We start from the raw sequence: 26,342 nt of genomic DNA, 5'->3' as shown, positions 1-26,342 counted from the left end.
GAAAGTTCCAGGGGCCCCAGTCCTGGGGACATTGCCCCAGGCAAGACTCACCCTCCTTGCTGTCAAAACTTGGCACTTTAGTCCTAGCTAGAATTCCTCTGCCCTGGGAGCCCGTCTGGTGCCCCTCGCGCTGCCCTGGAGGCCACGTCATTTACAATAAACTCTGGAAAAACCAATCCCACCCCTGGCCCAACGAGGGGCTGGCCCTGGCCACGTCTGGGGGGCTGAAGGAAGGCGCTTAGACAATAACAGAGCGCGGCAAACTCTCGACACTTGGTCTTTCTTTATAGGTTTAAAAAGGCTGAGTTGTGGTTTCATGTTAGTGCTTTGGACAGACTCTGCAGAGGAACGACCCGGCCTCTTTGATCGCATGCAAAGGTCGAAGCGCAGCCGGGAACGGGGGTGACGAGAGCACCAAGGTGGGGGGGATACACATGTGGCTGGCATCTCCCCGCCCCTGCGCTGACCGAGTCTTATGGATAATAAAGCTTTTTGCTTCTCATCCTTTGAAACATGAACAAAACCCAATAAAAAGCTGAACCCGCCCCCCCGTGGAGCAGCAAATCCATCCAGTTCTATAAAAATCAATAAATAATAAATAAAGCCCATCGCTTTGCTCCCTGGGGGAGATTGGGGGGAGCCAGTTGGGGGCAGGGAGCAGTTCAAGGAGGAGCGGGGGCCTTGGCTTTCCAGGTATAAGGTTGTTGGGGGGAGAAGGGGAGTTAGGAGATCTGACTCCCCCTTTGCCCCATCTTACCACCACTTCCTTCCCTCCTGCACCGAGGCATGCTCGATCCAGGCCCCTCTCCCATTTGGGCCCAGTAATTTAGGGAGGGAGAAAGGGGGAGCTGGTTAGTTTTGGGGGGAATGGGGAGCAAGCATTCCCCCCTCCCCCAGGAAGCAGACACATCTGGGATAGGCTCTAGTTCCTGCCCCCCCCCGCCCCCCATGGCACTGTGTGGGTATCCGGCCCGCCCTCAATTTGGCACCTGGAGAACGAGATATTTCTAGCAGCAGTTGCTGAAGGGCCTGTCCCATTGGAAGCCTCAGCTTCACTCCCCCTTTCCTCCCCTATGGACCATCACCTCCTGGGCCCCTCTCCAGCTCCATGTGCCCCCTTTCCTGTGGGTCCTAGCACCAGAGCGTCCAGCTTAGAGCCCACGAGCCCTGCCCTGGCTCGAGGTTACCCCAGGGTGGGAGGAGGGAGGTGACTGGCACAAGGGGGGCACCAGCTTTCCCAGCCCTCAAACTCCCCCCGCCCCCCATGCTTTGCTGCCCCGAGCGACTCCTCCCTCCAGGAACAATTTTGGAGCTGCCCTCCCCCTCCTTCAGTGTGGACAAAATCAAAAGGAGGGGGAGGCCGCCAGCCCAGGGGTGGCTCTGTTGCCAGCTCGGGGGGGGCTTGGCCCATCTCCCCTCCCCCTCCACTCCCAGCACCGCGGATCCCAGCCCCGGTCCCTTCTGTGCGAGGACGATTCCGGACAGAGACGTTATTGCTTGTAAAAAATCAGAGAGAGAGAGAGGAGGGTGGGGGGGCATGGGGTGTGCAGGGGAGGGGGCCGTGCCCCAGGATTGGGGGGGGTGTCGTATGTGCTACACAGCTCTACGGCGTGAGGTAAGAGTTTGGGGGGGTTATTAATACAGGTGCCTTGAAAAGAGTCGCCTGCTTTGGCAAACATTCCTCCCCTCCGTAACAACCCCTTCCGGCTGCCAGGCCTGCCCGGGGGTAGGGGCTGCTTCACCGGGGATCCCCCCCTGGACCCCACCCATGGGGCAGGTGTGTCTGGGTGGATCTGTGTCCCCTGGAACCCACCTACATTGCAGGTGTGTCTGGGTGGATCTGTGTCCCCTGGAACCCACCCACATTGCAGGTGTGTCTGGGTGGATCTGTGCCCCCCAGGACCCTGGGGTGGGTACGTCTGGGTGGATCTGTGCCCCCCTGGACCCCGCCCACGTGGCGGGTACCTCTGTACAGATCTGCGCCCCTCAAAGCCCTTGAATGCAGTGGGTACATCCAAGTGGACCCCCCATTCCAGACAAACAGGGCGGGCTGAGTCTGCCCCCCGCCCTGGACCGTTCCAAGGTGACGGGAACGTCCGGGCAGAGCCCGATCCCCTCGAACGGGGCACGTCTGTCCAGGCAGATCCGCACCCCCCTGCCACCCTTCGAACGCCCTGAACGTGGTGGCAGTGCCAGCTGTGGAAGGGGTTGAAGCCCTGAAGCCTGACTCAGTGGATGAGCGAGCTCGGTCTGCTCCCCTGCCCCCTAGACGGGGCTGTGGTCGGGAGAGGCCACGGCCACCAGACACTCCGGACTCTCTCTCGATTTTCTCAAGTGCCCGTACAGCCTGTCCTCGAACCCCCCCATGATCTTGTCCATCAGCTCAGACCCTAGGGGCTGGGGGCCGCAGCCCGGGCCCTGGCCATTGCCAGGGCAGTCTTCGTCATACGGATCGGAAGCCAGCTTGGGGTCCCCAGCCAGTTCGGACGGCTCCTCCTCTATCACCTGGATCTTGGCGTCGGCGTCAGCCACGGCGGAGCCGTCCCCGACCTCGCCCGCCTCCTCGGTGCTGACGATGCGAGGCAGAGTGCCGTGGTAGCGGCTGTCGGGTGGGTAGTTGAGGCTGTCTCCCCGGCGCAGCGGGGTCCGGTGGCGCTCCAGGGCGGGTGGGTAGCGCACGCCGGGGTCGCTGTACTGCTTGGAGCGCTGCCACTGTTTGCGCAAGTGAGTGCGGGAGCGGTGCTTGGCGCGCAGGGGCGAGTCATCAAACTGCGGGTCGTGACGGACGAAGGCGTTGAAGAGGGCGTCCGTCTTCTCGTCGATGCTGTAGTCCCGCCGGGGCAGCGCGTCCCGAGCTGGGAACATCTGCCCATAGGGGGACCAGGCCAGGGGGCTGTGGGGCAGTGGCCCCCCCACCGCCCCCTCTTCCTCCTCCTCTTCCTCGGGCTCATGCCCCTCAAAGCTCTCGAAGATGGTGCCCTTGCGCCCAGCGCTGGTGAAGCAGATGCGCTTCTCTGAGGCCGTCTGGTCCTTGGGGCGCCCGTCCTCACCCGCCCGGCTTGGCGCCTCGATGGAGGCGTAGCCGCTGTCCATCTGCAGCAGCTTGCGTGTGCCCGGCTCTGCTTCCGCACTCTCCTGCCTGGGCCGGCCCCACGGCCGCTCGTCCAGGCCCTCAGTTTCCTCCAGGGAAGAAGGGAAGCCGGGGATGCCGCCCCCGGCCGAGCAGACGCTGTCACCCCCGTCGCTGCGCACGGAGTCCCGGTCGTTGCTCTGCTCGGACGAGGCATACAGCTCCAGGGAGGCCCGCAGGCTCCAGATGTCGTGGTAGATGGTCTGCTGCTCCGTGCTGGGCGCCTCGGGGACGCTGCCCCCGCCCGCCTCTGCTGGCTCTAACCTGGGGGCAAAACCCACTAATGTTATAGCACGGGCAGGGCAGAGGGGCTGCCCTGGGAAGCAGCAGGCAGGCGTTGGATCAGCATTGGGCTGGCACCAGCCTGGCACGTTACAGGGACATTTTCATTTCTTACAATCCAACTGCATGTCCTTGCAACCAGAAATTCCCACGCCTTTTGTTCCCCACACACCCAGCCCCCATCTCCCCCACCCCGCCTTCCCCCCTCAGCATCCCCTCCCTCTCTGACCCTGCTGCCCCGTCCAGGCCTAGGCAGAGGATAAAGGTTGCCCTGGGTATCTCTCCAGCTGACCCTGGGGTTTAGGTATAGCAGGAGACAGCCCCAATCCCACGCCTGGGGCAGGACTGACTCTCCGCTACGCAGCTCCATGTGCCAACATTTACAGCCGGGCAAAGGGAATGACCATCTCTGCCCTGCGTGGCCCTGATGGCACTAAGAGCACCAGGGGGCAGTCACCCCGGAGGGAGGGTGGGTGTCCGGCGCCAGCGTCCCTTTCCTTGCCAAGCCCGTTCCCCTGCCCTGCACCCAGCATGACACCTCCCACGCAGCTGCTGCCCCAGAGCTGTTGAGGAAGAATTCCAGGTCTCCCTGGGTGGACTGGGGGCCTCACCCCAGACCTATGGGGGGGCCTGTCATGGGGCGACTCTGGCCCTTGAAGAAATAAGAGGCCAGTGCACCAGGTGGGCCTTGCAAAGGGAGAGACCCAGAGGCAGGCATGGGCAGATGGGAGGAGCACAGCAAAGGGGGAGGTGTCCAGCAGAGGGGCTGGCCTGCTGCAGGATCAGAGCCAGGGGGCTGGCAAGGAGTCATGAGATTGGTCACTCTGAGGGTGATGGGCTGCAGGGAGCTCTGGAACAAGGGCAGAGAGGAACCAGGCACCGAGCGCTGGGGGACTCCCAGGTGGGGGAACCTGGAAGTGATGGCCCTGGAGAGGGTGTGTGGAAAATCATAGAATATTAGGGTTGGAAGGGACCTCAGGAGGTATCTAGTCCAACCCCCTGCTCAAAGCAGGACCAATTCCCAGACAGATTTTTACCCCAGTTCCCTAAATGGCCCCCTCAAGGATTGAACTCACAACCCTGGGTTTAGCAGGCCAATGCTCAAACCACTGAGCTATCCTTCCCTCCCTTTTTGCAGTGTCTTCCTCTGCTTTACTGTGGAAACTGGGAGAGTGGTTTCACTGTGAGCACTCTCTGGACGATTGTACGTGCCTGTCAATAAAATACGCCCAGGGGTGCAACTTTGCATGGGACATTGAGAGACTGCGTGCTTGGTACAGCTGAAATGAGGGGAAATGGAGGCAGGCGCTCCTGTCATGCCAGAGGGTGCCTGAAGTGGGGGGGGGGCAGGAGCGCCCTATGAGAGGGCCCTTCCAAAGGGAAGTGTGAATGGGGGCTGAAATCTCTCTCCGCCTATGACCTGGTTTTCCGGGGGTGGACGTTGACATCTGGGAATGAGACCATCCATCCCACCCCCTGAGCTAGTGTCCCCTGCCCCAGCCATCCCTATCCCCTCTATCTACTGAAAAATACCTGCCGAGAGAGGGTGGGGGGCTGGAGGGGGATGGCAGGAAGGGCCCAGCCATGGGGCGGAAGGCTATGTCATCTGTCCGGGCAATGTACTGGATGATGCCTGTCTGATGGGCGTCTCTGTCCTCCTGCTCCATGCTCTCGCTCGCCGCCCGCTGCCTCTGGAACTGACGCCGCTTGGGTGAGCCTGAAAGGCAGGCAAAGGCAAGTGGGGGTTTTAGGGGGGAGCACCAGGAGAGGGGAGGGGCTGGGGGGGTGGAGGCAGAAGCAGGGGGGACGTAATTACAAGGCAAAATGGGCTCTGGGTCATTTTTGCTGCGTTCGTTGGCCATTTCCAGGGATCACCTCACTGCTCTAATCCTACAGCCGCCACCCCGAGCACCTCCCGTGGCAAATATGGGGTTCGCGCCCTGGGCATGCTGGGTAACGGACCCCGCCCAGGCTAACCCCTCTGACCCCTCTGGACAGGGCTGATCTCCTGCGGCTTGTTCACTCGCCTTCAGTCATGTGCCAGGGACCCGGCTGGGCTGTGGGATCCACTTTTGACAGTGGAGGTGGCCTTAGACAGAACCACCTGGCCAGTGACCGGGAGCCGTTCCCAGGGGGTGCCAGGGGATGGGAGCTGGGCAGACGGGCGCATGAGGCACAGAAACGAGCACCCCTGACACTGGGACTGCCGGCCCCTGTGGCTGGCAGCCGCCGGGGAGAAGCCAAAGGCTCATCAGGGCCCCTGAGTGGCCACTGAGTTTGGATTCAACTGGGTAGGGGGATGGGTGGCCCCTACCACCGGGGTCCAGGACTGACCCTCACTCCCGCGAGGATTGGGGGTGGGGGCACCTACCTCTGGTGTCCAGGCTGGACGCCCGCTGGTTGCTCTCAATCTTCCACTTCTTGATCTTGAAGTAGGGGCTGGCGCCCTCGAGGCTGGCGTGACGCCGCAGGCGGGTGAAGAACTGCAGCACGGTGCCCTGGGGAGGGGGTGGTGGGGGCTCCCCGGGTCCGGCGCCGCCCGCTCCGGTGCCTTTCGCACTCCTGGCAGCCCCTTCAAACTGGGAGCGGGGGAAGGGGAGGGACAGAGTGAGGGGGGAGGAGTGACTCCTGGTGGTGGGCGCCGCAGAGAGCGATTGGAGGCGACGGGGCGGCAGGGAGCCGTGCACGGCACAGCGGACACGCACAATGCCAGGGCCACCTGGGCAGCCAGCCGTGAACAATGCCCTCAGAGCTCCCGCCTGCCCCGGCCCGCTCCCGGAGTGCGTGAGTGCCGGAGTCTCCAACCCCCCACGGGCCTACAAAGGGGAGTGGGAGGCAGAGCCCACTCTGGTCTATTCCCAGCTCCCCTCGGCACCAGCAAAGGGGTCTTAGCTCACCCTGCTGCAGAGCGAGGGTCCCCCAGTGCGTGTGAGGGGGTCCATACAGGGCCGGCTCCAGGCACCAGCCTGGCAAGCAGGTGCTTGGGGCGGCCACTCTGGAGGGGGCGGCACATCCAGCTATTCGGCAGCAATTCAGCGGATGGTCCCTCACTCCTGCTCGGAGCGAAGGACCTCCTGCCGAATTGCCACTGCAGATCGCAATCGCGATTGCCGCTTTTTTTTTTTTTTTTGGCTGCTTGGGGCGGCCAAAACCCTGGAGCCAGCCCTGGGTCCATACACTGCGATAAAGACTGGGACGGTCCCACAACCTTCAGGTTGCGGGGGGAGGTCGCTACCCCAACTAAAGCCCCTGCCTCCCAAAGACCATCAAAACGCTTAACTCTGTACATAACTCTAGAAATGCAGCCACCTCTGGGGAGGGAGGGGGCCAGGCAGTGCCCAGCACAACAGGCAGGGGGAGCGGGGAGCTGGCCAAGGGCTCCCCCTCACGGTTCCAGAGGGGCGTTGGCTTTTCCTGGGCTGATTCCGCAGTCGCCCCCTTCCCTGGTCTCCAGCTGGGACAGGGAAGAGCTAAGCCGGCCCTGCCTGGGATCCCCAGCCGAGGGGGCGGCACCCAATGCTTGGCCTGCTAAGTCATCCCTCCAGGGCACGCTGAGTCTGTGTGGGGTGCAAAGAGGCTGAGAGAGTCCCCACCCCCACCACTTCCACCCTCCTGCCCCCACTCCCCCAGCTCCCCCAGCACCCACGGGTGCTGAGATCTCTCTCCCAGTCTGCGGGGGGGGGGGAAGAGGGGGCACTCACCAAAGGGCTCTCTCCAGAGGAGGAGGAGATAGATGGGCTGGCTTCGGCGAAGCTGGTGTCCACGGTGGAGTTGTAGGTGTCGCCAGGCAGGGCGGAACTGGGGCACATGGCGTGGGCGGTCAGGGCTGTCTGGGGCAGGGTGCCCCCTGGGGGCTGTGGGACGGAGACACAGAGAAACCACTGGGGGGTCAGAGGACAGAAGCTGGGGTGGGATTGGGCTGTCTTTTCCTCCAAGGTGCTTCCTACCCCATGCCGGCAGAGACCATCTCTGCCCCTAGAGCCCCCCTCTCCTGCCCCCCGGGAGGGGCCCTCACTGCCCCCAGAGTCCCCCACTGGGAGGGGCCCTCACTGCCCCTAGAGCCCCCCTCTCCTGCCCCCCAGGAGGGGCCCTCACTGTCCCCAGAGCCCCCCTCTCCTGCCCCCCGGGGGCGGGTGCTTGCCCCAGCCCTGGCTCACCTGGAAGATGGCGAGGCCGGGCTTGGGCGGGGGCAGGCGGGGCGACATGGCCAGGCTGTTCTCGCTCGACTCACACTCGTGGATGGTGATGATTCTGAGAGCAGGCGGCGGGACGTGGAGGTGGGTCAGCCGGGCGTTCTTGAGATGGTGGAAATCCCCCTCGGTCAGCGTGTACCTGCCACGGGCACTGGGTGACGGGGAGTCGCCGGAGCCGGCCCCCTGCTCCCAACGCTCCCCTCAGCCCCGGTGCCACACATGCCAGGATGGGCCCAACCCGAGGCGCTCGCCCAGCCTAGTCCCTCGTTGGCCCAGCTCCTCAGCCTGCCCCTCAGAGCGCGTTGTCCCCACGGAGCCGGGGCACAGGCTGGGCCATCCGGCTGGGCGATAGACTGAACCCCACCTTGCAGGGGGCACCGGCTCAGTGCCCACCTGGGGAACCTGCACTTCCTCCCCTGCCCTGTACCTCCCCCACACCCTTCCCTCACCCCACCCCTGACCCATTGTCCCCCACCCCCTCACCCCAACCCTGACCATATCCCACCCCTTCCACTCTTCCCCTCCCATCCCCCACATACCCTTCCCTCACCCCAACCCTGACCCATACCCCCACACCCTTACCCCAAACCTCACCCATATCCCACCCTTCCACTCCTCCCCTCCCTATCCCATGCCTCACACCCTTCCCTCACCCCAACCCTGACCCATAGTCCCCCACCCCCTTACCCCAAACCTCACCCATATCCCACCCTTCCACTCCACTCCTCCCCTCCCCATCCCATCCCCTCACACCCTTCCCTCACCCCAATCCTGACACATTCCTCACACCCCTTCCCCCATGCCCATACCCCCACACCCCCTTACCCCAAACCTCACCCATATCCCACACCTTCCACTCCTCCCCATCCCATCCCCCACACCCTTCCCTCACCCCAACCCTGACCCATACCCCCACACCCCCTTCCCCCAAACCTGACCCACCCCTTCCACTCCTCCCCTCCCCACAGCCTTTACCCCCTCCCTCTCCCCGCTGCACCCCTCTTCCCTCCCCCAGCCTCTCCCCGCCTTCCCCGCCCATACCTCCTCCCCTTCTCTTGGGTCTTCTTGCTCTGCTCGAAGAGCGCGGCCTCGTTGAAGGAGACGCGGCGCCCGGTGGAGGAGCTGGACGAGAGGAAACGCTCCGTCTCCACATCCCGGTAGCTGGAGGCCGACAGGCAGTCTGGGTCGTCCACCTTGATGGTGATCTCTGTGGAGACGGGGGAGGGGAGGTTCAGACCCCACTCACCGGGCAGGGGGGTGGCGGGGGAACCCCCTCTGGTGGGCACAGGGGCCGGCTGACTTAGTAGCCTCGGGAGGAGGCCAGGCTGGCGGCCCCACGGCTGAGGGGCAGCGAGATGTGGAGAGAGGAGGGGGTGAAGCAGAAGCAGCACAAGCTAGTGCCAACAGTTGTGGGACACCTGGGCTGAGATTCGGCAAACTCGCTCCACCCAGGGGAGCTCAAGCAGCCCATGGCAGCACACTCAGGTTCCCGCCAGCAGCGCTTGGGCAGGGGGTGTCGGCAGGGGATATATGTGCCCGGTCCGGCCCCTCCCAGCAGAAGGCAGTGCTCCCCCATGGCGGGTATTTAGTGATAGCTCTAGGCAGCTGACTAGGGTGAACAGCCCCCGTGGCTTGGCCTTGGCGTCTGGGCTGCAGGGGGGAGGCACGGAGGGCCCCAGTGACTTTAGGATGGCAGCTCCTGGGACTCCCCACACCCCTGTCCTTCAGTGCCATGGGGGCAGCCAAAGCCTCCTCTCCCCCCTCCCCGCAGTGAACAGCAGGTATATTTGCACGTGATGGGGGTTGAGATGTAGGGAAACGGTTTCCATGACAACACAAAGCCAGCCCTAGCGACCCCATGGGCAGGGCTGGGGCTGGCCGGGCTGGGGGGCGCTCACCTTGCGGAGGCTGAGAGTCATCCAGGTACGTGGTATTGGTTTTCTCAGGGTCATCACTGGCTCTGCAAAGGAAGGGGGAGAGACAGACGCATGGGGAGAGACAGCGGGAGCAGGGCCCAGAGAGGGGAGGGGGCAAAGGATGGACAGAAAAGAGAGGAGATGGGTTATTCACAGTGTCCCCCACCCCACAAGCCAATGGTGCAAGGGGCTGCTCTAGTCATCACTGCCCCCCCTCACATGCACACACAGGCAGGGAGCCAGACACCGGGCCACGGGCCCCATTGGCAGGGGAGTCAGTGCGGTGCAGCACTCGGGCTGGCTTTGCACATTCACAGACTGGTGCACTCAGTACAGCTCCCATGCCAGTCTCTAGGGCACATCCATGCTCCCACACCCATGCCAGTCCATACAGGGCACACCCCAACACCTCTCCTAGTCCATACCATGTGCAAAAACACCACCAGTCTGCACGGTGCACACATACCCCACTGCCAGTCTACACAGCACCCCCAAACTGGTCCACACCAGGCCGTACAGTGTGCTGGTCCGTGCATTGCACACACATTCCGGTCTATATGGCACACACCCCCACACCAGCCCATATGGCACACACATGCACACCATGCTCCGGTCTATACAGTACACACACATTACGTACACATCTCCATGCACAGGGTCTTAGGACTGGATTCTGGAGTCCAGCTGTCCCTGGGAGGGGAGGGGGAAGCTATTCTGGGGCATCTCACTTTGGCAGCCCTGGGGGTCTCTCATCCCAGGAGACAGTGGGAGATTTCGGGCCTTTGCTCAGGGATTTAATCTGAATTAGGAAAACCCGCTTGTCTCTAGGATGGCTGTGGTCCATGGGACCTGGGCTGGCACAGGGCTCGGTGCAGAGCTGCGGGCAGGGACTGGGACACGAGGCTCAGGTTGGATGTAGGGAACTGGGGTGCTGGGCTGGGTACAGGGTGCATGCCTGGGGTGCTAGGTCAGGTACAGAGCAGGTTGGGGTGCAGAGCAGAAACGCTGGGGCACCTGGGTTGGGGACTAGATGCAGTGCAGGGGCACGGGTCCCGGACGCCAGGCTGGGCGGACGCGGTGCAGGGGCACGGGGCACGGATGCCAGGCTGGGCGGACGCGGTGCAGGGGCATGGGTCCCGGATGCCAGGCTGGGCGGACGCGGTGCGGGGGCACGGGTCCCGGATGCCAGGCTGGGCGGACGCGGTGGGGGGCACTGGTCCCGGATGCCAGGCTGGACGGATGCGGTGCAGGGGCACGGGTCCCGGATGCCAGGCTGGGCGGATGCGGTGCAGGGGCACGGGTCCCGGATGCCAGGCTGGGCGGACGCTGGGGGGGGCACTGGTCCCGGATGCCAGGCTGGACGGATGCGGTGCAGGGGCACGGGGCACGGATGCTAGGCTGGGTGTAGGGGATGAGGGTTGGGGTCAGTGCAGGGGCACAAGGGTGCCAGCTTGGGTGCAGGGATAGGCCCCGGGCTCGATGGACGGCTCAGCCTGGGCTTGGCTTCAAGCCGTTGGCAGCTGGGAGAGGTGCTTTCCCCGTCTCTCCAGCTCAGAAGCCAGGGCTGTTTGTCACCGGGCGAAACGGAACTGCTAATCAAGGGAATTAAATTCTTCTGCTCCACTGGCCTCTCCGCAGCCATGATGGATCCTGATCAGAAGCCCCTTCGTTCGCACTGTTTTATGGTAATGCGGTTGCTGAACTCAGATGTTTGGTGCTGGACCAGTCACTATAGAGAAAATGGGACCCCAGCTACCGAGCTCCCAGCTACGCGAGTCCCAGCCTCTCCCACCAGGGGGCACTGTAGGGACCGAGGCAGAAGCTCTGGCCACTCTGACCCAAGCAGACGGGCTCCGGGGGTTGTGGGTGGTGCAGTGCATGGCAGAGGCCCCCCCGCCCCTTACCTGGAGTGCCTGCGGTCCGTCTGGCAGCACCGGCGGCAGATAATCAGGATCCCGGACAGCAGGACCAGGGTCCCTCCGATGAAGATGGAGAGCAGCACGAGGAGCAGCACATACCCATCTTGCGTGTTCACCTCGCCGGGCACTGTCTGTGGGCAGAGCAGACTGAGCACGGGGCCGGCGCACTCCCACCGGCGGTGCAGGGGCTTTCCCTTGGGCTCAGGCAGGTGCCTCCCCAGTGGCTGCATGGTAAAGGCATTCACGGGCCTGGGGCACGCGAGGGTAGCAGGGCCCACGCTCTGACAGTTCCTCGCCCCCCCCTCCCAGCTGGGCGGCAGTGGGTCCTCGTGAAACACGCCTGTGGCACGAGCAGATGGCCGTGTGCAAGTGTGTGTGGAAGAGGCTCACGGGGGCAGCTGGGAAGGCAGAGCAGAGGCCCATCTCTGACAGCGTCCAGTCCTTGCTGGCCGTGCATGGGCCATTCTGCATTGAGCTGCTCACTGGAGGCGTCTCTTCTTCCCCCAGGGGCTTAGAGGTTTATCCCCCCCACACTCGGAAAGCTGATGCTCCTGCATTGGGAGAACCCCAGTTTGCTCCACCACCTTCCCCCCAGACCCTGGCATGTTTGCTCCATAGAGCGATGGCTGCTATTTCCCAGGGGGCTCATCCACTGATCCCTGCTCCCAGGTGCCAGTGTCTCCCCCTGGCTGCAGCTAGGACACTCCTAGGGAACAGTGACTCCTGCCTGGCCGAAGTCTCACCCCAGCCACTATCCTGGGAGCATTCACTTGACCTGACTTCACCCCAATGATCTCTACTGACCTCCCTTCACCCCTTGGTCCCCATGTGCCCTCCTGGGAACAGAGTCTGGCTGGGATGAGATTCCCTCCCATATCCTCTGGCCCTAGCCAAGGACATGCATGCACTGAGGGCAGGCAGCATGCAGTGGGGTGGGGAGGGGCACGGTGGGTGGAAAGGCTAGAACTCAGCTGTCCCGACTCCCAGCCCCCTGCTGTAACCACTAGATCACACTCTCCCTGCAGAGCCAGAGCGGGGAATAGAACCCAGGAGTCCTGCATCCCAGACCGAGGCCATTAACCCTTAATCCAAACCCAGGGGGCAGGGGGACACTGGGGCTTCCCCCTTTGGACTTCCCCCAGTTTAGCCCATCCCTGCTGCGTGGATCAGTTGGGGCTTCTCTCACCGGACGGAAGTGACAGCTGAGGTGTGGGGGGGTGGGAAAAGGGGGAGCACTGGGGCTGTCAGGGGAGGTGAGGCCGAGGGGGCGGGAGAGAGGAACGTAACATTAAATTGGTCAGGTGACAGGGGAGCCTTTGCCATGGCAACGCATCGTGATGTCAGGAGGAAACCAAAGTCACGTGACTATTTTTTAATTCAGCTGGAAAATGGGATGATAACCAGCCACAGAGCGAGCCCGAGCCGCATGCCCCCGGGAGCCACTCCTCTGGGCCGAGGGGCGGCCGGGGGGGACCGGTAGCTGAATCCCAGTGCTCTCAGCCACAGACTGCAGTGCAGCTGAGGGTGACCCTGGCTAATCCTGTTCTGTTTCCTACCCTCACATTTGAGGGTTTCGCTGCTGCCCGGGGGGGCTCTGAGCAAGCTGGGCCAGGCGTAGCTAGAAATCAGCTGCCCTGGTGCAAGGGAGAATCTTGGGGGTACCAGGAATCACACATGGTATGGGGGAGGGGACCCCGGCCTCCTGCCCAGCCAGTCTGATGCTCCAGCCCCTGCCCTGGCAGAGACGGACAAAGGCATGATGGGATATTCATCCCATCTATCCATCCACCCCACCCTTCCCTCACACACCCATCTGTGTATCTATCCATCCCTCCCCACACACCCATCTGTGTATCCATGCACCACTCCCTCCTGCCACACACCCATCGATCCATCCATCCATCCATCCATCCATCCCCACACATACCTACCCCTCCCTCTGTCCGTTCCTCCCCCCCACATACCCATTCCTCCTTCCCTCGGTCTATCCTCCCACATACCCATTCCTCCTTCCCTCGGTCTGTCCTCCCACATACCCACCCCTCCCTCCCTCGGTCCGTCCCTCCCCCACATACCCATCTGTGTATCCATTCACCCCTTCTTTCCCCAACACACCCATCTGTATATCCATCCCTCTACCTCCACACACACTCATCTGTGTATCCATCCATCTCCCCCAACATACCCACCCGTCGCGATACACCCGCCTCTATCTAGCTAAGCTCTAGGAACCCATCTGGGCCCAGCCCTCCTCCGTGGCTCCTGCAGAGTCATCTCCCCAGGGCCCAGCATGAAGGTGGATGACTCACGGACTTTGCTTGTGAGCTCTTAAACTCCCTACTGCAGTCACTGAGCAGATGTCCACTGCGGAGTGGGTGGCCGCTGCTGCGGCTCCCCTTGTGTCTTACGGCCTCCGGCTCCCTCTCCCACTCGCCTGGCCCTGGGTATCTTCACCCCCATCATCTCTCTCTCCTCTGCCTTGGCTCCACTGTCTTTCACTCCTCCCCCTGAGTCTCTCTGTCACTGGCAGAGTCTGGCCTCTCCTCCCTCTCTCCCAGGACAGCCAGTGACCCCAGTACCATGCGCCACCCGCCTCCCAATCTGGCTACACGAATTCTTCCTGCCCTGGAAATACCCGCTCGCAGGTGGCACTCTGTGCTGGGCGGGAGCTGCTGTGTGACATGACACAGGCAGCCAACTGGCTTTCTCGGGCTTGCTCTGATGTCATGGCAGGGGAGTGCCCAATACCCTGGGGGGTGGGCTAGCCCTGGGGAGGGAGGGGTGGAAAAACCCCAGGGGCTCCGGCTGGATACAGAACATTGAAGCCGCCCCCAAGATCTGAGCAGTGGCCGGATTCCAGCATAAGCTGGAATAGCCCCCTCATCTGGAGACCCCTGGCTGCTCCCTCGACTAACACTCACGGAAGACAGGCTCTGCTCTCAGCTACGTCAGGGTGACTCCGGAGTCACCCCACTAAAATCATCAGAGCCAAACTGGATTTACTTTGGTCAAAGACCAGGATCTGGTCCCTGTGAGCACAGACCGATTATTAGCAGCAGAGCAGGTGTAGAATGCCTGATGTGAGGTGTTTCCATTCGCGGCGTGACTTTATAACCCAGAAGAGCTGACAAAACCATGCACAGAATCAATCCCTCCCTTGATCCCAGCCTCAGGGGTCTGTAAAACATCGGGGTGGCATGCCCGGTCCTTCATCAGAGCGATGACCGACGTAGCCCAGGATGGAAGGTAGAAGGCCCAGCCCTGCAGTCCTTTCACCAGCAATGTCCCCTGGGTGAGGTACTGCGGGGAGGGGTGGGGGGCTTTAAGCTTATTTTCCTCTTTACCTAAGCACCAGGTCATGGTGCAAGTGAGACTAACAGCAGGTACCAGAAGCAGGTATAGATTGCCCCAGCTTGGTGCCATCTTCATACAGGGTAGGAAGGATGATGTCTCTAGCCTCTGTTTGTCAGAAGCTGGGAATGAGCGACAGCGGGTGGATCACTTGATGATTCCCTGTTCTGTTCATTCCCTCTGGGGCACCTGGCATCGGCCACTGACAGAAGACAGGATACTGGGCTAGATGGACCTTTGGTCTGACCCAATATGGCCATTCTTATGAGGCCAAATCCGGGCCTTGGTATAGTTGGGGGAGTTCTGCTATTAGGTTCTATGGATAGAGGGACATGGGAACTGCACCTGGCTAGCCAGATGGACAGAATCCCACCTCTTGGCCACTTCCATCTGGTAGGACAGTACCCAGGGCATCACAGAAAGGCCCTCACTTCCCATAATGCACTAGGCCTATTGTGACAATGTTGCATGTGGAGGGGTTAAAGGGATTCCTGACCCCTGTGGTCAAATGCCCATCCAAGGCCCTGGAGCATGAACTTTGATGGTCATTCGGTGGCTTAGCTGCTGATGTCCGTATCCATCACCAAGTGACCTGCCGGAGTGTGTGACTCACTGACCCCCAGAGGAAGGACTGTGTCTATCATGGATGGGGAAGCTTTGTTAAATGACCTGTCCCTTTCCCCCCACCCCACCCCCAAAGAATAATATCGACAGGTACCAAAGCTCCCAGCCTGCTGCTTCCCCTGGCCTTTTCCCTCCCACTGCTCTCAGACCCACACCCTGAGCAGCCGGCCCCACATCCCGCCGGCCAGAACAGCAAGGGAGTGATTCTGAGCAGCAGGTGCAGCTCATGGGAGACAGGTGCTGCGGGATAATCTCCTGGGATGCCCACGGGAAGATCTGTCTCCCCCTATTCCCGAGAACATGGGGAAGATCCCCTCCAGCTTCCCGAGCAGAACAGCTTCCCAGGAGGTGCTGGGGAGGGGAAGACTTAGCTAAGCCAGGGGCTCTGGCCGTCCTGCCCCCCAGGTATGGCATGGATCTCAAACAGCCTCAAACCTGGGTCTCCTGCCTGGAAAGGAGGCAGGTGCAAAGCCTCACCTGGGGACCCCAGTGCAAGGGGGGACAAGGGGCCCGAGGGCAAGGGGCCAGGAGTGATGTGGGGAATCCAGCTCCCCCCCACCCCACCCCACCCCCTTGGGGCACGTACCGTTGTGCTCTCGGTCGTGTTGTCCCAGGCAGTCAAGTCATTGCTCATGGTCTGTCCCAGCTGGAAAATCCTCCTGGGAGTCGGGAAGAGCAAGAGGCAAAAATGACACCCCGGGAACAAAAGAATGAAAATCCCGCACGTGGAGGCGAGAAGTGAAGGGGACGCGCTGGGGCTGGGCTGGGCGCCTCGCTCCGGATCTGATCCCGGTTCGCCGCCCCCCGTTCACACGGGCTGGGGCGGCAGCACCAATCGCGGGTGGGCTCGGATGCTGCCTGTGTCCAGCCCCCGCCCCATCGCACACACCGTCTCCTCCCTTCCCTGCACTTCCTCTCGGCTAATGCCTGCCCAGGTAAATCGAATTAGAAAAGGGAGGCAGAATCGGATCCAAGGCGGATCGTCCGGAGGCTGGTAGGAGTCAGGGGGCTCCTAACACTGGGGTGTGATGGGGTCGGTTCCCCCCCACCCCGTCCCCTTTCTCGCTCTGGTTCCCTGCCCCCCCCAACCCCCCAGTTCCTCTTGCCTGCTCCAGTCCGCCGGGGGCTTCGCTCATCCTCTGCCCGGCAGGGAAGCCGCCAGCCCCTGTGCTCTGAAGGCTGCTGCGGCGCAGACACCGGCTCCCCCTCGCCGTCCCCTCCCCACGCGGCTCCATGAGCTCACCCGCCCACCCAGCCGCTGCACGCCGAGAGCCCCGACTCGAGCCCACGCGTGAAAGTGACTCGGGGCGGCGGCTGCTCCCAGCTCAGATCGCTGGCCAGGGCGTGTGGCACCCGCCCCGGGGCTCGTGGGGAGGGGTTAACCCCGGCCCTAGGGCAAGGCCGGGGGGGCTGGGCTGGCACGGTGCTGGGTTAGAGAGGGGGAGTGTCTGGGCTGGGGGGCGGCTACAGGGACAGCTTGATGGGGTCAAGCCAGAGAGAGATGGGGGTGGATGAGTAGAGGGAGGGAGGAATGGATGGTGTATAGATGGGGATGGGGATGAGTGGGTGGGGGGCATATGGGGATGAATGGATCTGGGGAAAGCGGCCCCCACTGACCCATTCACTGCCTCCCACTCTGCCCCGGCTCCTCCCCGGGAGCAATCCGCCCTGTGGAGGGAGAGGAGCTGCAGCATCTCACGGGTGAGGCCCCAGGACACCTCAGCAGTTCCTTTAGCCACTCTCACTCACTGGTCCTGGGGCCACCTTTTCCCTGTTGGGATGGGAGCTAGACGTGCCATGGATAGCAGGTGGGTGGGGCCACACGCCCCTCCCAGGGCGGGAGTAGAACCCAGGAGTCCTGACACAGCCCCCTGCGCTAACCACTAGACCCCATGGCCTCCTCTCCTTTGTATGGGGCATACCAAGTTTCCCGGTTCTCTTTCACGCTCCATCCTCACATTGTCCCTGCTCCACGCACACAAACAGCAGCCTCCACACCCCAGGCGTGGATTAAGGTTAAGATGAGTCACATGGCGATAGGGTGACCAGACAGCAAATGTGAAAAATCAGGACAGGGGGTGGGGAGTAATAGGAGCCTATATAAGAAAAAGACCCAAAAATCCAGACTGTCCCTATAAAATCAGGACATCTGGTCATCCTACATGGTGAGGTCACCTCCATATGCACACACAGCAACACACGCCAACACAAACTCCCTCTCCGACCTTGTCCGCACTTGGCTTTTTGCTCCCCAATCAGCCTCCATTCCAGTTGCGACGGCACCAGCCTTGGGAGGAGCCCTCCAGTAGACAAGGTGCCAGCATTTGAAACACCCCGGCCTGGTGCATGAAGCCCCACCAGCTGCCCCCAGAGCCCTCTCTTCAGTAGGGGTCCCCCCAATGCTACCACGAGCAAAGCTGAAACGGCGGGTGATTGTAGAACCACTCCGGCCATCGTCAGCGGCTCAGAAAGGAAAGAAATGGATGGCTCAGGGTATTGGTGATGGTCCATGGAGATTTCATTCTCAGGCGTCCTGGTTTACAGCCATCCCGGCTCAGCAAGGGTGGCAGTGTAAGGGAAAGGCATTCAGGGGGCCCAGCTAGGAGAGGAAAACTGTCCGTGTGCTTCAGGTACTGGCTTGGAACTTAGGCGGGACTGGGTTTGATTCCCACCGGTTCTGCGTGATCGTGGGAGAGTCACTGAATCTCTCTGGGCCTTAGCTGCCCTCCTGTAAAATGAGCCCTTTGTCTAGACGCTATGTGTGTGTACAGCACCTAACACAATTGGGTCTCCTTGCTTTCACTGCCCTAGCTGTCACCGCGGGGAGGTTCACAGGCAGTGTTTTAGCCACCACCCCACCGGCCTCTCCCGAGCCTGCATCCAACCTTAAGGAAGAACATTGCAGCTAATTGCTGGGGGGTGACTTCTGAAGAGAACCAGACAGCATTTCAGAAGGGAGAGGGGCACTGTAGCTTTCACGGCTGCCACCTGACTGTGATCTTGTCAGTTCTCATAAGCTAAGTAGAATCAGGCCTGTTCAGATCTGGAAGAGGAGACCTGTAGAGGAGAAACGCAGTAGCCTCTTCTCCTGCTGTAGCTTGTAATTGTCAGTGGATGTTGCTTGTATCCTAGAGCGGAGCAAAGGAAGGGAGTGGTGGGAGTGACTCAGTGCCAATAAGCGGTGCCCTTCTTTGAGTCAATGGGATATTGGTGCCCTCTTTAGGATCAGATTGGAAACTAAGATGTCCTGATTGCTCAGGGTCATTAAAGACTTGTGGGTGCTTTCCACAAGCACAGGGGTGAGAGAACCTGGCTCCGTGGTTGCAATTACATTCTGCTTCCTTAGTTCCTTGAAAGCGGATGTATAGTGTTGCTGTGTGCTGTTAACGTTCTACCCCAGAGCGGGCTGCATTTCAGTGCACAAGCGGAGCCTGGCCCTGTTAAACTCCTGAGCATGCTGCAAAGTTAATTTTATCTCTGGGATATTTGGCAGGTATGGTGGGGGTGGGACTTGAGGGGGGTATTTAGATGCTTGATGGGAGGCAGGGATTGAATTGGATTTTGAGTGTTAAAATACAGAAGTCTGTACCTGAGCCTTCCTCCCTAGAGAGAACTGTCTTCTAACAATCAGCGCAGGCTTGGAACTCCCTCTCCCTGGGGCCACGGGTCTGTTTCATCAGCCACGTGGCCTGTTGCCAGGCACAGGAGCTTTCAAACCACGGGGAGTTCTCCCCCCATCTCTGCTCTCCTCTGGTGACGGTTGGGGCTATTTGAAAATCCATTTGAAATCAGATCAGGAATAAAATATTCATCGAGCAGCTGGTACTGTTTCCCCTCACATCTTTCGTGTGTCCTGTCTGCCGGGACGGACTCTCTCTGAATGTCTGTGAAGCACCTGGGACAACAGGGTTCCCCTCTTGGATGGGTCTCCATGTGCTACTGTCATACAAATAGTAACAGTTAAAGAGACAGATCTCTGATTTCAGGTAGAGTCAGATTGGGATTCTCAGCCACAGAGGCCTTTACCTCCCCTAGGATGACTCCATCATTGTACAGATGTTTAGGAACAGCTGGGCCAGCTAGGCTGTGGTGATGTCCCAGGGACAATCCTGGATATTTCAGAAGGAGTTATGCACCTATTTGTGTACCACTATGAGCAACATGGGGGGAAAGGCCTCCCCAACCCAATGTCAGTATCTGTCTCTGCTACTTATCTGGTCTTTACTACTATCACACCTGTGCATTTTCCCCATCTCTAATGTACCTTCCCAACCCCTCACGAGGTAGGGCGGTGTTATTATCCTCATTGTACAGATGGGGAAACTGAGGCAAAAAGAGGCTATGAGACTTGTCCAGGGTCACGCGCGGCGTCTGTGACAGAGCCAAGAATTGAACTGGGCTTCCCACTGCTCTAGCCACTGGACCAACCTTTCTTCCACCAGCTGCTCAGGGGGTGGGGTGAGAGAAGGGGCTGGGTCTTTCCCATCTGCCTCCCTCCCCCCTCCCCCCATGCGTGGATGAGACCACTCAGCCTGGAAGGGGGAGCATGCAGGAGGGGTGCCCATAAAGGTGGCAGCAGCTTAGCGAGTTAAACAGCACCACTCTCTTAGCCAAGTGGTGCCACCAGCCAGGCACTGACTAGCCAGCGATGGGCCATCCTGGGGGGTGGCTGCTGTGCACCTCTGAGCCTCTTGAGTCCAGCCCCAGTGCAGGAGGCCCCAGATCAGGGAGCTGCTCCTTCTGCCCCATCCCTGCCTGGAGATGCACCCTGAGCCTAGCCAAGCAAGGTCCTCCCCTGCCCCAGGAGGGAGATCCCAGCTGCCTCCCACTCCCAGCTCTGAAAGCTGCTTCGAACTGCCCGGATCATCATCCTGGTCAGTGCCAGGAGCTTCCAAGGGCCGGGTGGAGGGCTTGTGCCAGTGGGAGCATCCGCTCACTGTGCCCCTTTGGCCATACTCCCTTGGCGCCCCCAGCACAGGGCTCTAGATTCTTGGGGGAGGGGCTGGCTGCCCTCCCATGCAAACCTGGGCTCCAGTCAACTTAGTATTGCGCGGGGTCAGAGAGATTTGGGCTTTCAGGCTGTGCTGGAGAATAAGATTCCCACCCACCCCCTGACTCCCCAAAACCCTGGGGTCCCCAGCGAAAGAGGAAAGAGAAGGGGCTGGAAAGAAAGGAAGAGAGCAGAATGGAGGGAGAGGGCAGGCTGAGGTGGAGACAGCAATGCCAGCCCTGTGGAGCATGCTAGGACCGGGCCTCCCTGCCTCAACTGGCCTGAGGTCACCCATGCCCAGGGCATCTTGAGCTGGTGCCAAACTCCCACCCCAATCCTAGTGGCAGCTGGGTCTGGGCTGGCCTGTCCCCCGCTCCTCCTTGCAAGGGGGCAGCTGGGGAAGGGCCTGGGGGCTGTGGTGACCAGGGAGCTGAAGGCAGATGGGAAGAATGTCAGGCCTGTTTCCCCCCATCATGGAGGAATTTTGTCTCCATGGTGACAGAAAGGGGGAACAAGGCCGCCATTGTCTTGGCCCGGACGCTGTAAGGAGACAGGTTCCTGGGCTGGCGCCGCCCGGGAGATGTTTGGCCCCAGATGAAAGGGGCCCGGGCGGGGGGCGTGGCAAGAGGCCGCTTCACACTTGGTGGAAACCCAGGCTTCAGTCGACGCCGCCTGCTGCAGGGGCCGGGGGAGAAAGGACGAGCTGGTGGGGCAAGAAGGGCGGAGCCTGGGGCTGGGCTGGGCCCACCATGCCTTAGTGAGCGAATGGCTGCTGCCCCCCTACAAGCTGGGCTCTGGGGAACCCCAGGTGGGCGGGGATCCTCAGAGACACTCCAGCGTGCGGTATGGCTGGACCCCAGTGCCATGTGGATGATACATAAAACAGGCTCTGGCCATCTCCTTCTCACTGTATGTGTTTAACAAGCACATCACCAGGGTATTGGGGCATCAAAGCGACTTTCTCCCCCTCCCCCCCAACACACAGATTGCTGTGGCTGCATGGACAGCCCTCAGCCTGAAGCAGGTTGCCAAGACTGGCTGCAAGGTGGGGCAGGGGATACGTTGCCTGTCTGGAAGCCCTGGGGCTGAGCAAACCCCAAGTCCCTCCAGCATATCCCCTCTCCGTGGGGAGGGCTAGATGGAGCTGCAGGAATGTGAGGAGGAGGAGGGGATAGGAGGAATGAAGGAATCTGGGAATGATAAGCAAGGAGCCCTGGTGCTTACTGACTGGAAGGGTTCTTGGTTTCCTGTGGCTGGCAAGGTTGGGGTATATTTGGCGCCAGGCTCGCTCTGCAAACTGCCATCAGCTCTGAGCTTCCATGAAGACGGCACCAGTGGCCAGCACCCCTCTTTCAAAGGGGGCCTTGCCCCAAGGCTCTGGCCACTCGTGGTAACTAAATATCCCTGCCCATGCTTCTTGAGCGTTAACGACAGCACCCTGCTTAAATCCTACTCCTCTCAGTCCCGCTCTGGGCAGACCCAGTATCCTTCGGATAGAGGATCTTCCAGTTCCTGACCCAAACTGCTGTGGAGTCACATTGGCCATTAACGCCCAGCTTGAATCTGGCTGTCTAGAACTCCAGCCAAGGATCCAGTGGCTCTTATCTGGCAGTGGCTCTCAAAGCGCTTTACGAAGGTCGTCAGTATCGCTACGCCCATTTTACAGGTGGGGAAACTGAGGCACGGAGCGGGCCTGTGACTTGCCCAAGGTTACCCAACTGGCCAGTGGCAGAGCCCATGACTCCAGCCTTTTGGTTGTTCCTATAGAGCTGAGGTCAGCTGCTGAGAGATGGGGCGGATTGAGCACGGAGAGAAAGTTGTGGCTCCGGTGCTGGACTAAGACTCTGGAGATGTGGGCTCAGTTCCTACCCTGTACACTTGTGGGAAAGTCACTTACTGGCTCCATGCCTCAGTTTCCCCACCTATGAAATGGGGATAATTCTGTCTAGTCTATTGAGCTTGTCAGTTCTTAAGGGCAGGGACTGTCTCAAAACATTGTCTGTACAGCACCTAGCCACAGTTAGAGGCTACCATCGTGCAGATGATAATAATCCCACACTGGGGCCTTCATACACACCCACCATCTCTCTCCAAGGCCAGCCCAGGTTTTGATAAACAGAAGTAAACATGCCATGGTGGGCTGCATCTGCCGTGGGAGCATCCTGCCAGCCAGGCAGCCGGCGCCGTTTGATTCCCTACAATCCGCCCCCGCCAGCACCTTGGACGGCTTCCTCTGCCGGCCTACAAAAACCTGTTACGTGCACAAAGCGCCGTGTATGCAGAAAACCAGCTGCCAGCTCAGTTGGGCTCTCTGGGGACTGCATGGCATCTGGGGTCCGGTTTCCAAGAGGCCATGGGTGGCGCAAACCGAACTCCCCATCATCTTCAGGGGAGCATCAGTGCTGCGTGTATGAGACTGGTCTCCAGACCCAGGCCAATCCCCAGCAACGGGGCTTCAGAGGAGAGATGCAAGGCCAGTGAGTTTGGGGTCTGCTTGTCATGGGTGGATCTATCCACCTACCTACTCCTGTAGTCTGGACAGCTCAGTGCTCATGCACCCCGTACCTCCATTGTAATGGGATCAAAAGGGGCCACAACTCATATCCCGAAGCTCCCCATGTCTGGCAGCAGGGGGGGCACTTCATAGCCTGCCCTCCTTCAGCAATGGGGCCAGAAGGGAGGCCTGTACCAGCCTCAGGGAACTAACACCCCCTATGAGGTGGATGTGGGGAGCCAGAGACTGGTTCACCTGTCCAGTCTGCCTCTGAGACAGTGCTGGTGAGGGTGGAAGATTCCTCACTTCCTGTCCAGAGGCATCACACGCTCGCGGGGGTGTGAAATAACCTCAACCATGGACAGATCAAAGGGAGGAGCAAAGTCACAGACATGCAAATGCGCACACACTCATACCCACGCACACACCTTCATGCTAGGAGGCTGGTCCTGCCAGCTCTGAGCCACTATGTGCCACCAGCCATGTTGCAACCGGGGTTGCTTGGTCTGGTAGGATTGCTGTGTGCAAGGGGTTCCCAGCAGAGCAGTTCAGGGCTTAAGAGGAGCAAAATTCCTTCCTGAGAACGTGAGCATGGATGTAGGCAGAGGAGGGGTGTGTAAAGGAGGAGTGTGTGTGCGCCTGTGGACACGTGTGTGTGGTGTGAGTGACAGGCAGTAAAGGGACATAACATGCATGCGTGTCTGTGTGGAAGCATGTGTATGGTGTGTCTATAATGCAGGCAGATCTGTGTGTGTCCCTCTGGGTGTATTGTGTTAATGTGTGTAACATGAATGCGGAACTGTGTCCGTGGCCTTCAGCGCGTACTGTGAGATTGTGTGTGTCATATGCATGCAGACCTGTGTGTGTGTGTAGTGACTCTGCGTATTGTGTGTGATACACATGCAAATCTGTGTGTGTGTGTAGTGACTCTGCGTATTGTGTGTGATACACATGCAGATCTGAGTGTGTGTGTAGTGACTCTGCGTATTGTGTGTGATACACATGCAGATCTGTGTGCATATGTCCCTCTGTGTCTGCACCTGAGTATGTGTTCCTCTGTGTGCGGGTTTCTCTCTGTGTTAGCAAATGAATCCAACACATACAAATCTGTGTTCGGTTTTTTTTTTTTAACATTCTGATTCCTGATAGGTTTTTACTTGACATTTCGTTTTTCTCTCCAGCTGGGAGAGAAAGAATCGAGGTCAGCTGACAGGGTGAATATAGGCGAAGACGTATTTGCCGGGTTTTTTTTTTGTTTGAACCAGACCAAAATAACCGATTACGCTAATAAGGAAAGGGGTGGACAGACTCCGGTCACAGACCATTACAAATAATATGCTATTAGCGTCATGGCCAAAAAAGAAAGCGATCTCTCCTCCCTGGGGAGAGGGTTCAGAAATAGCATCTCGCTCAGAGTGGGGAAGGGGGGCTGAGAGCCATTGAACCAAACTGAAAACCCTGGATAGGATGGAAACCACGTCAAGCCGGGGGGGGGCAGCCCCCCTAGTTCCAGCACCTACGTTCAGCCGACTCCCTGCTCCGCGGCATCCTCTGTACTCATGATTTCAGCGGATAGTTAAACATCCTCTCGCCAGATGTCAAAAATCAATCGCGAGATGCTGGGGCGGGGGGGCTGCCTTCTCGCTGCACATACTCCCGTTCCTTTCAAAGAGGGAATTTTTGAAAGCCAGGCAGCTTCCCACTCCCACCCCTCCCGGCTCGCCCCAGCCCCAGCAGGACCCCTGGTGGGTTTTTCTCCCCCCCCCCACACACAAAAGCGATCGACTCCCATCTCTCTCTCTCACCCACACACACGGAAGTGACTGCATCACCCACGCAGAGGACCAGTAGTAATACAATCAGCTGATCAGAATCTTAATCCATTAATTCTGCCAGCCATGCGCTATCTTTTCACTGGGGCTTGGAGGGGGTTTTTTCTTTTCTTTTAATGTATTAGTATAAGGGATGTCTCGCCAGCTGCCTGTGAGGATGATGAAGATGAAGATGATGATGATGGCGGGTCGGTCGTGGTGTCACTAAACACTTCTGCATCTGGGTCTGGTCCCTCGGGCCGAGGGGTGAAACCCCCCCAGCAGCATGCAGACCAAACAGACACAGCCGGGTCTCCGCGGCACCTTCGCCCCCGGCTGCTCTGTCTCGCCCCCTCTTTAAGCTGTCACAAGCCGCGTTGCTCCCTGTCCACCCCGGCTCCCTCGGGATCTTTTCCCATCGCGGTCACCCGGGATCTTCCCAAACTGCTCTGCCTGGCGGTGGGCGAGAAAGCCCGGCCTGCGCGTTGTGAGTCAGTTTCACCTGCTCGCGTTCCCTAGTGTGCACGGAAATCGGGTTCATGCGCTGAGTCCGGTCAGCATCGCTCGGACGGGGGCGAGCCAGCCCCCTCCCCCCTTTTAGCGAGTCCAATCAAGCTTTTAAAAACAACGCGATCGCCAGAAGGAATGGCATGCAGCCCCCCCTCACCCCCCCCCCCCACACACCCTCTGTAAACAACATTTCTGCCTGGTTACTCCCCCCACCCCCCGCACAAGAAGGCATGCAATTCCTCAGCCAGACACCTGATCCGTGCAAGAGAGGACCCTGCTGCCTTCCCATTTGTTTAAACTCTGTTTCGTCCACGGAAAGCGCCCGATGGTTGAAAGAGAGAGAGAGAAAAAATCACAGTCTTGAGGCATCGCTGTTTGCAAAGAGGCAACAACCACCTCAGCTTTGACCGCGGGTCGGAATCACGGCTGGGGGACGGGGTAGGGAGGCACTCACCTAATTGCAATTCATGGGCTCCATATACGGGGAAAACCAATGAGCTCCCAACGATCCCCAGCACCTTAATTTTGATTTAAAAGCCAGAGGATTTATGAATGAAACGGGTTCCACCCACCTCTGAGCAGGGGAGGGGGGGGAGTCACGTGATGGAACGCTCATACAACAGCAGCGGGAGGGTGAAGGAGGGGGGATGCTGAAAGCATTGCACATCATGGGGGATGTAGGAGAAAATTATATAAAAGACGCCCCCCCTCCAATATGTAGCGCAACCGTTTTGCAAAAGAACCTGCCTAGAATAATGGATGTTCTGCCTCTCCCCTCACAATCCAGGTGTATAAACCATGGTCCTCCTCTCTCCCTCACCCCAGCATGACTCCACTCCAAGGGAGGCCCAGGGTACGTCTACACTACAAAAAACCACCCCATGATAGCGACTCTCAGAGCCGGGGGCATCTGACTCTGGCTTGTGGGGATGGGGATTCCCACTGGAGCCCCCCTTCCCCACCCCCTTGCTGGGTTTTAGAGTGCAAGCAGGACCATCTACACCGCTATTCTTAGTCCTGTCGTGCCAGCCAGAGTCAGGAGACCCGGCTCGGAGACGCCCTCAGCCCCCGTGGGCCCTGTTCTCGGCTGCATGCCATTCTCTCAGCACCAAGAGGCCTTGC

At 60.0% G+C, this 26,342-nt stretch overlaps 1 protein-coding gene across 3 annotated transcripts; it reads right to left on the bottom strand.

Moving 5' to 3' along the window:
• Positions 1–268: 268 nt before the first annotated feature.
• CBARP (CACN subunit beta associated regulatory protein) lies at positions 269–25,780 on the bottom strand. Of its 3 annotated transcripts, XR_004643771.1 has the most exons (11): positions 16,522–16,661; positions 16,002–16,074; positions 11,426–11,571; positions 9,504–9,565; positions 8,647–8,812; positions 7,570–7,744; positions 7,114–7,266; positions 5,784–5,991; positions 4,946–5,129; positions 1,861–3,394; positions 269–1,813 (listed from the first exon to the last, which is right to left on the bottom strand). XR_004643771.1 is itself a non-coding variant. In XM_034755562.1 (10 exons), the coding sequence occupies exons 2-10, from the start codon at positions 16,047–16,049 to the stop codon at positions 2,266–2,268; spliced, it is 2,271 nt and encodes a 756-aa protein (XP_034611453.1). In that variant the 5' UTR covers positions 16,050–16,074; positions 25,675–25,780; the 3' UTR covers positions 269–2,265. The 3 variants fall into 3 exon arrangements, 2 of the variants coding, with proteins under 2 accessions (XP_034611453.1, XP_034611452.1); XM_034755562.1 differs by lacking the exon at positions 16,522–16,661 and adding an exon at positions 25,675–25,780 and having other exon boundaries at positions 269–3,394; XM_034755561.1 differs by having other exon boundaries at positions 269–3,394.
• Between the last annotated feature and the right edge of the window lie 562 nt (positions 25,781–26,342).

The sequence above is a fragment of the Trachemys scripta genome, chromosome 22 (assembly GCF_013100865.1).
Source record: "Trachemys scripta elegans isolate TJP31775 chromosome 22, CAS_Tse_1.0, whole genome shotgun sequence".
Lineage (NCBI taxonomy): Eukaryota > Metazoa > Chordata > Testudines > Emydidae > Trachemys > Trachemys scripta.
The sequence above is the reverse complement of the archived record's forward strand: the minus strand, read 5'-3'. Positions and strand labels throughout refer to the sequence as shown.

Coding starts and splice junctions, on each gene's coding strand:
- CBARP (XM_034755562.1), bottom strand. CDS start 16,049: ATGAGCAATGACTTGACTGCCTGGGACAACACGACCGAGAGCACAACG. Junction 8,813..9,503: donor TGACTCTCAGCCTCCGCAAG/GTGAGCGCCCCC, acceptor CCGTCTCCACAG/AGATCACCATCAAGGTGGAC. Junction 5,992..7,113: donor CCTCTGGAGAGAGCCCTTTG/GTGAGTGCCCCC, acceptor CCCCGCTCCCAG/TTTGAAGGGGCTGCCAGGAG.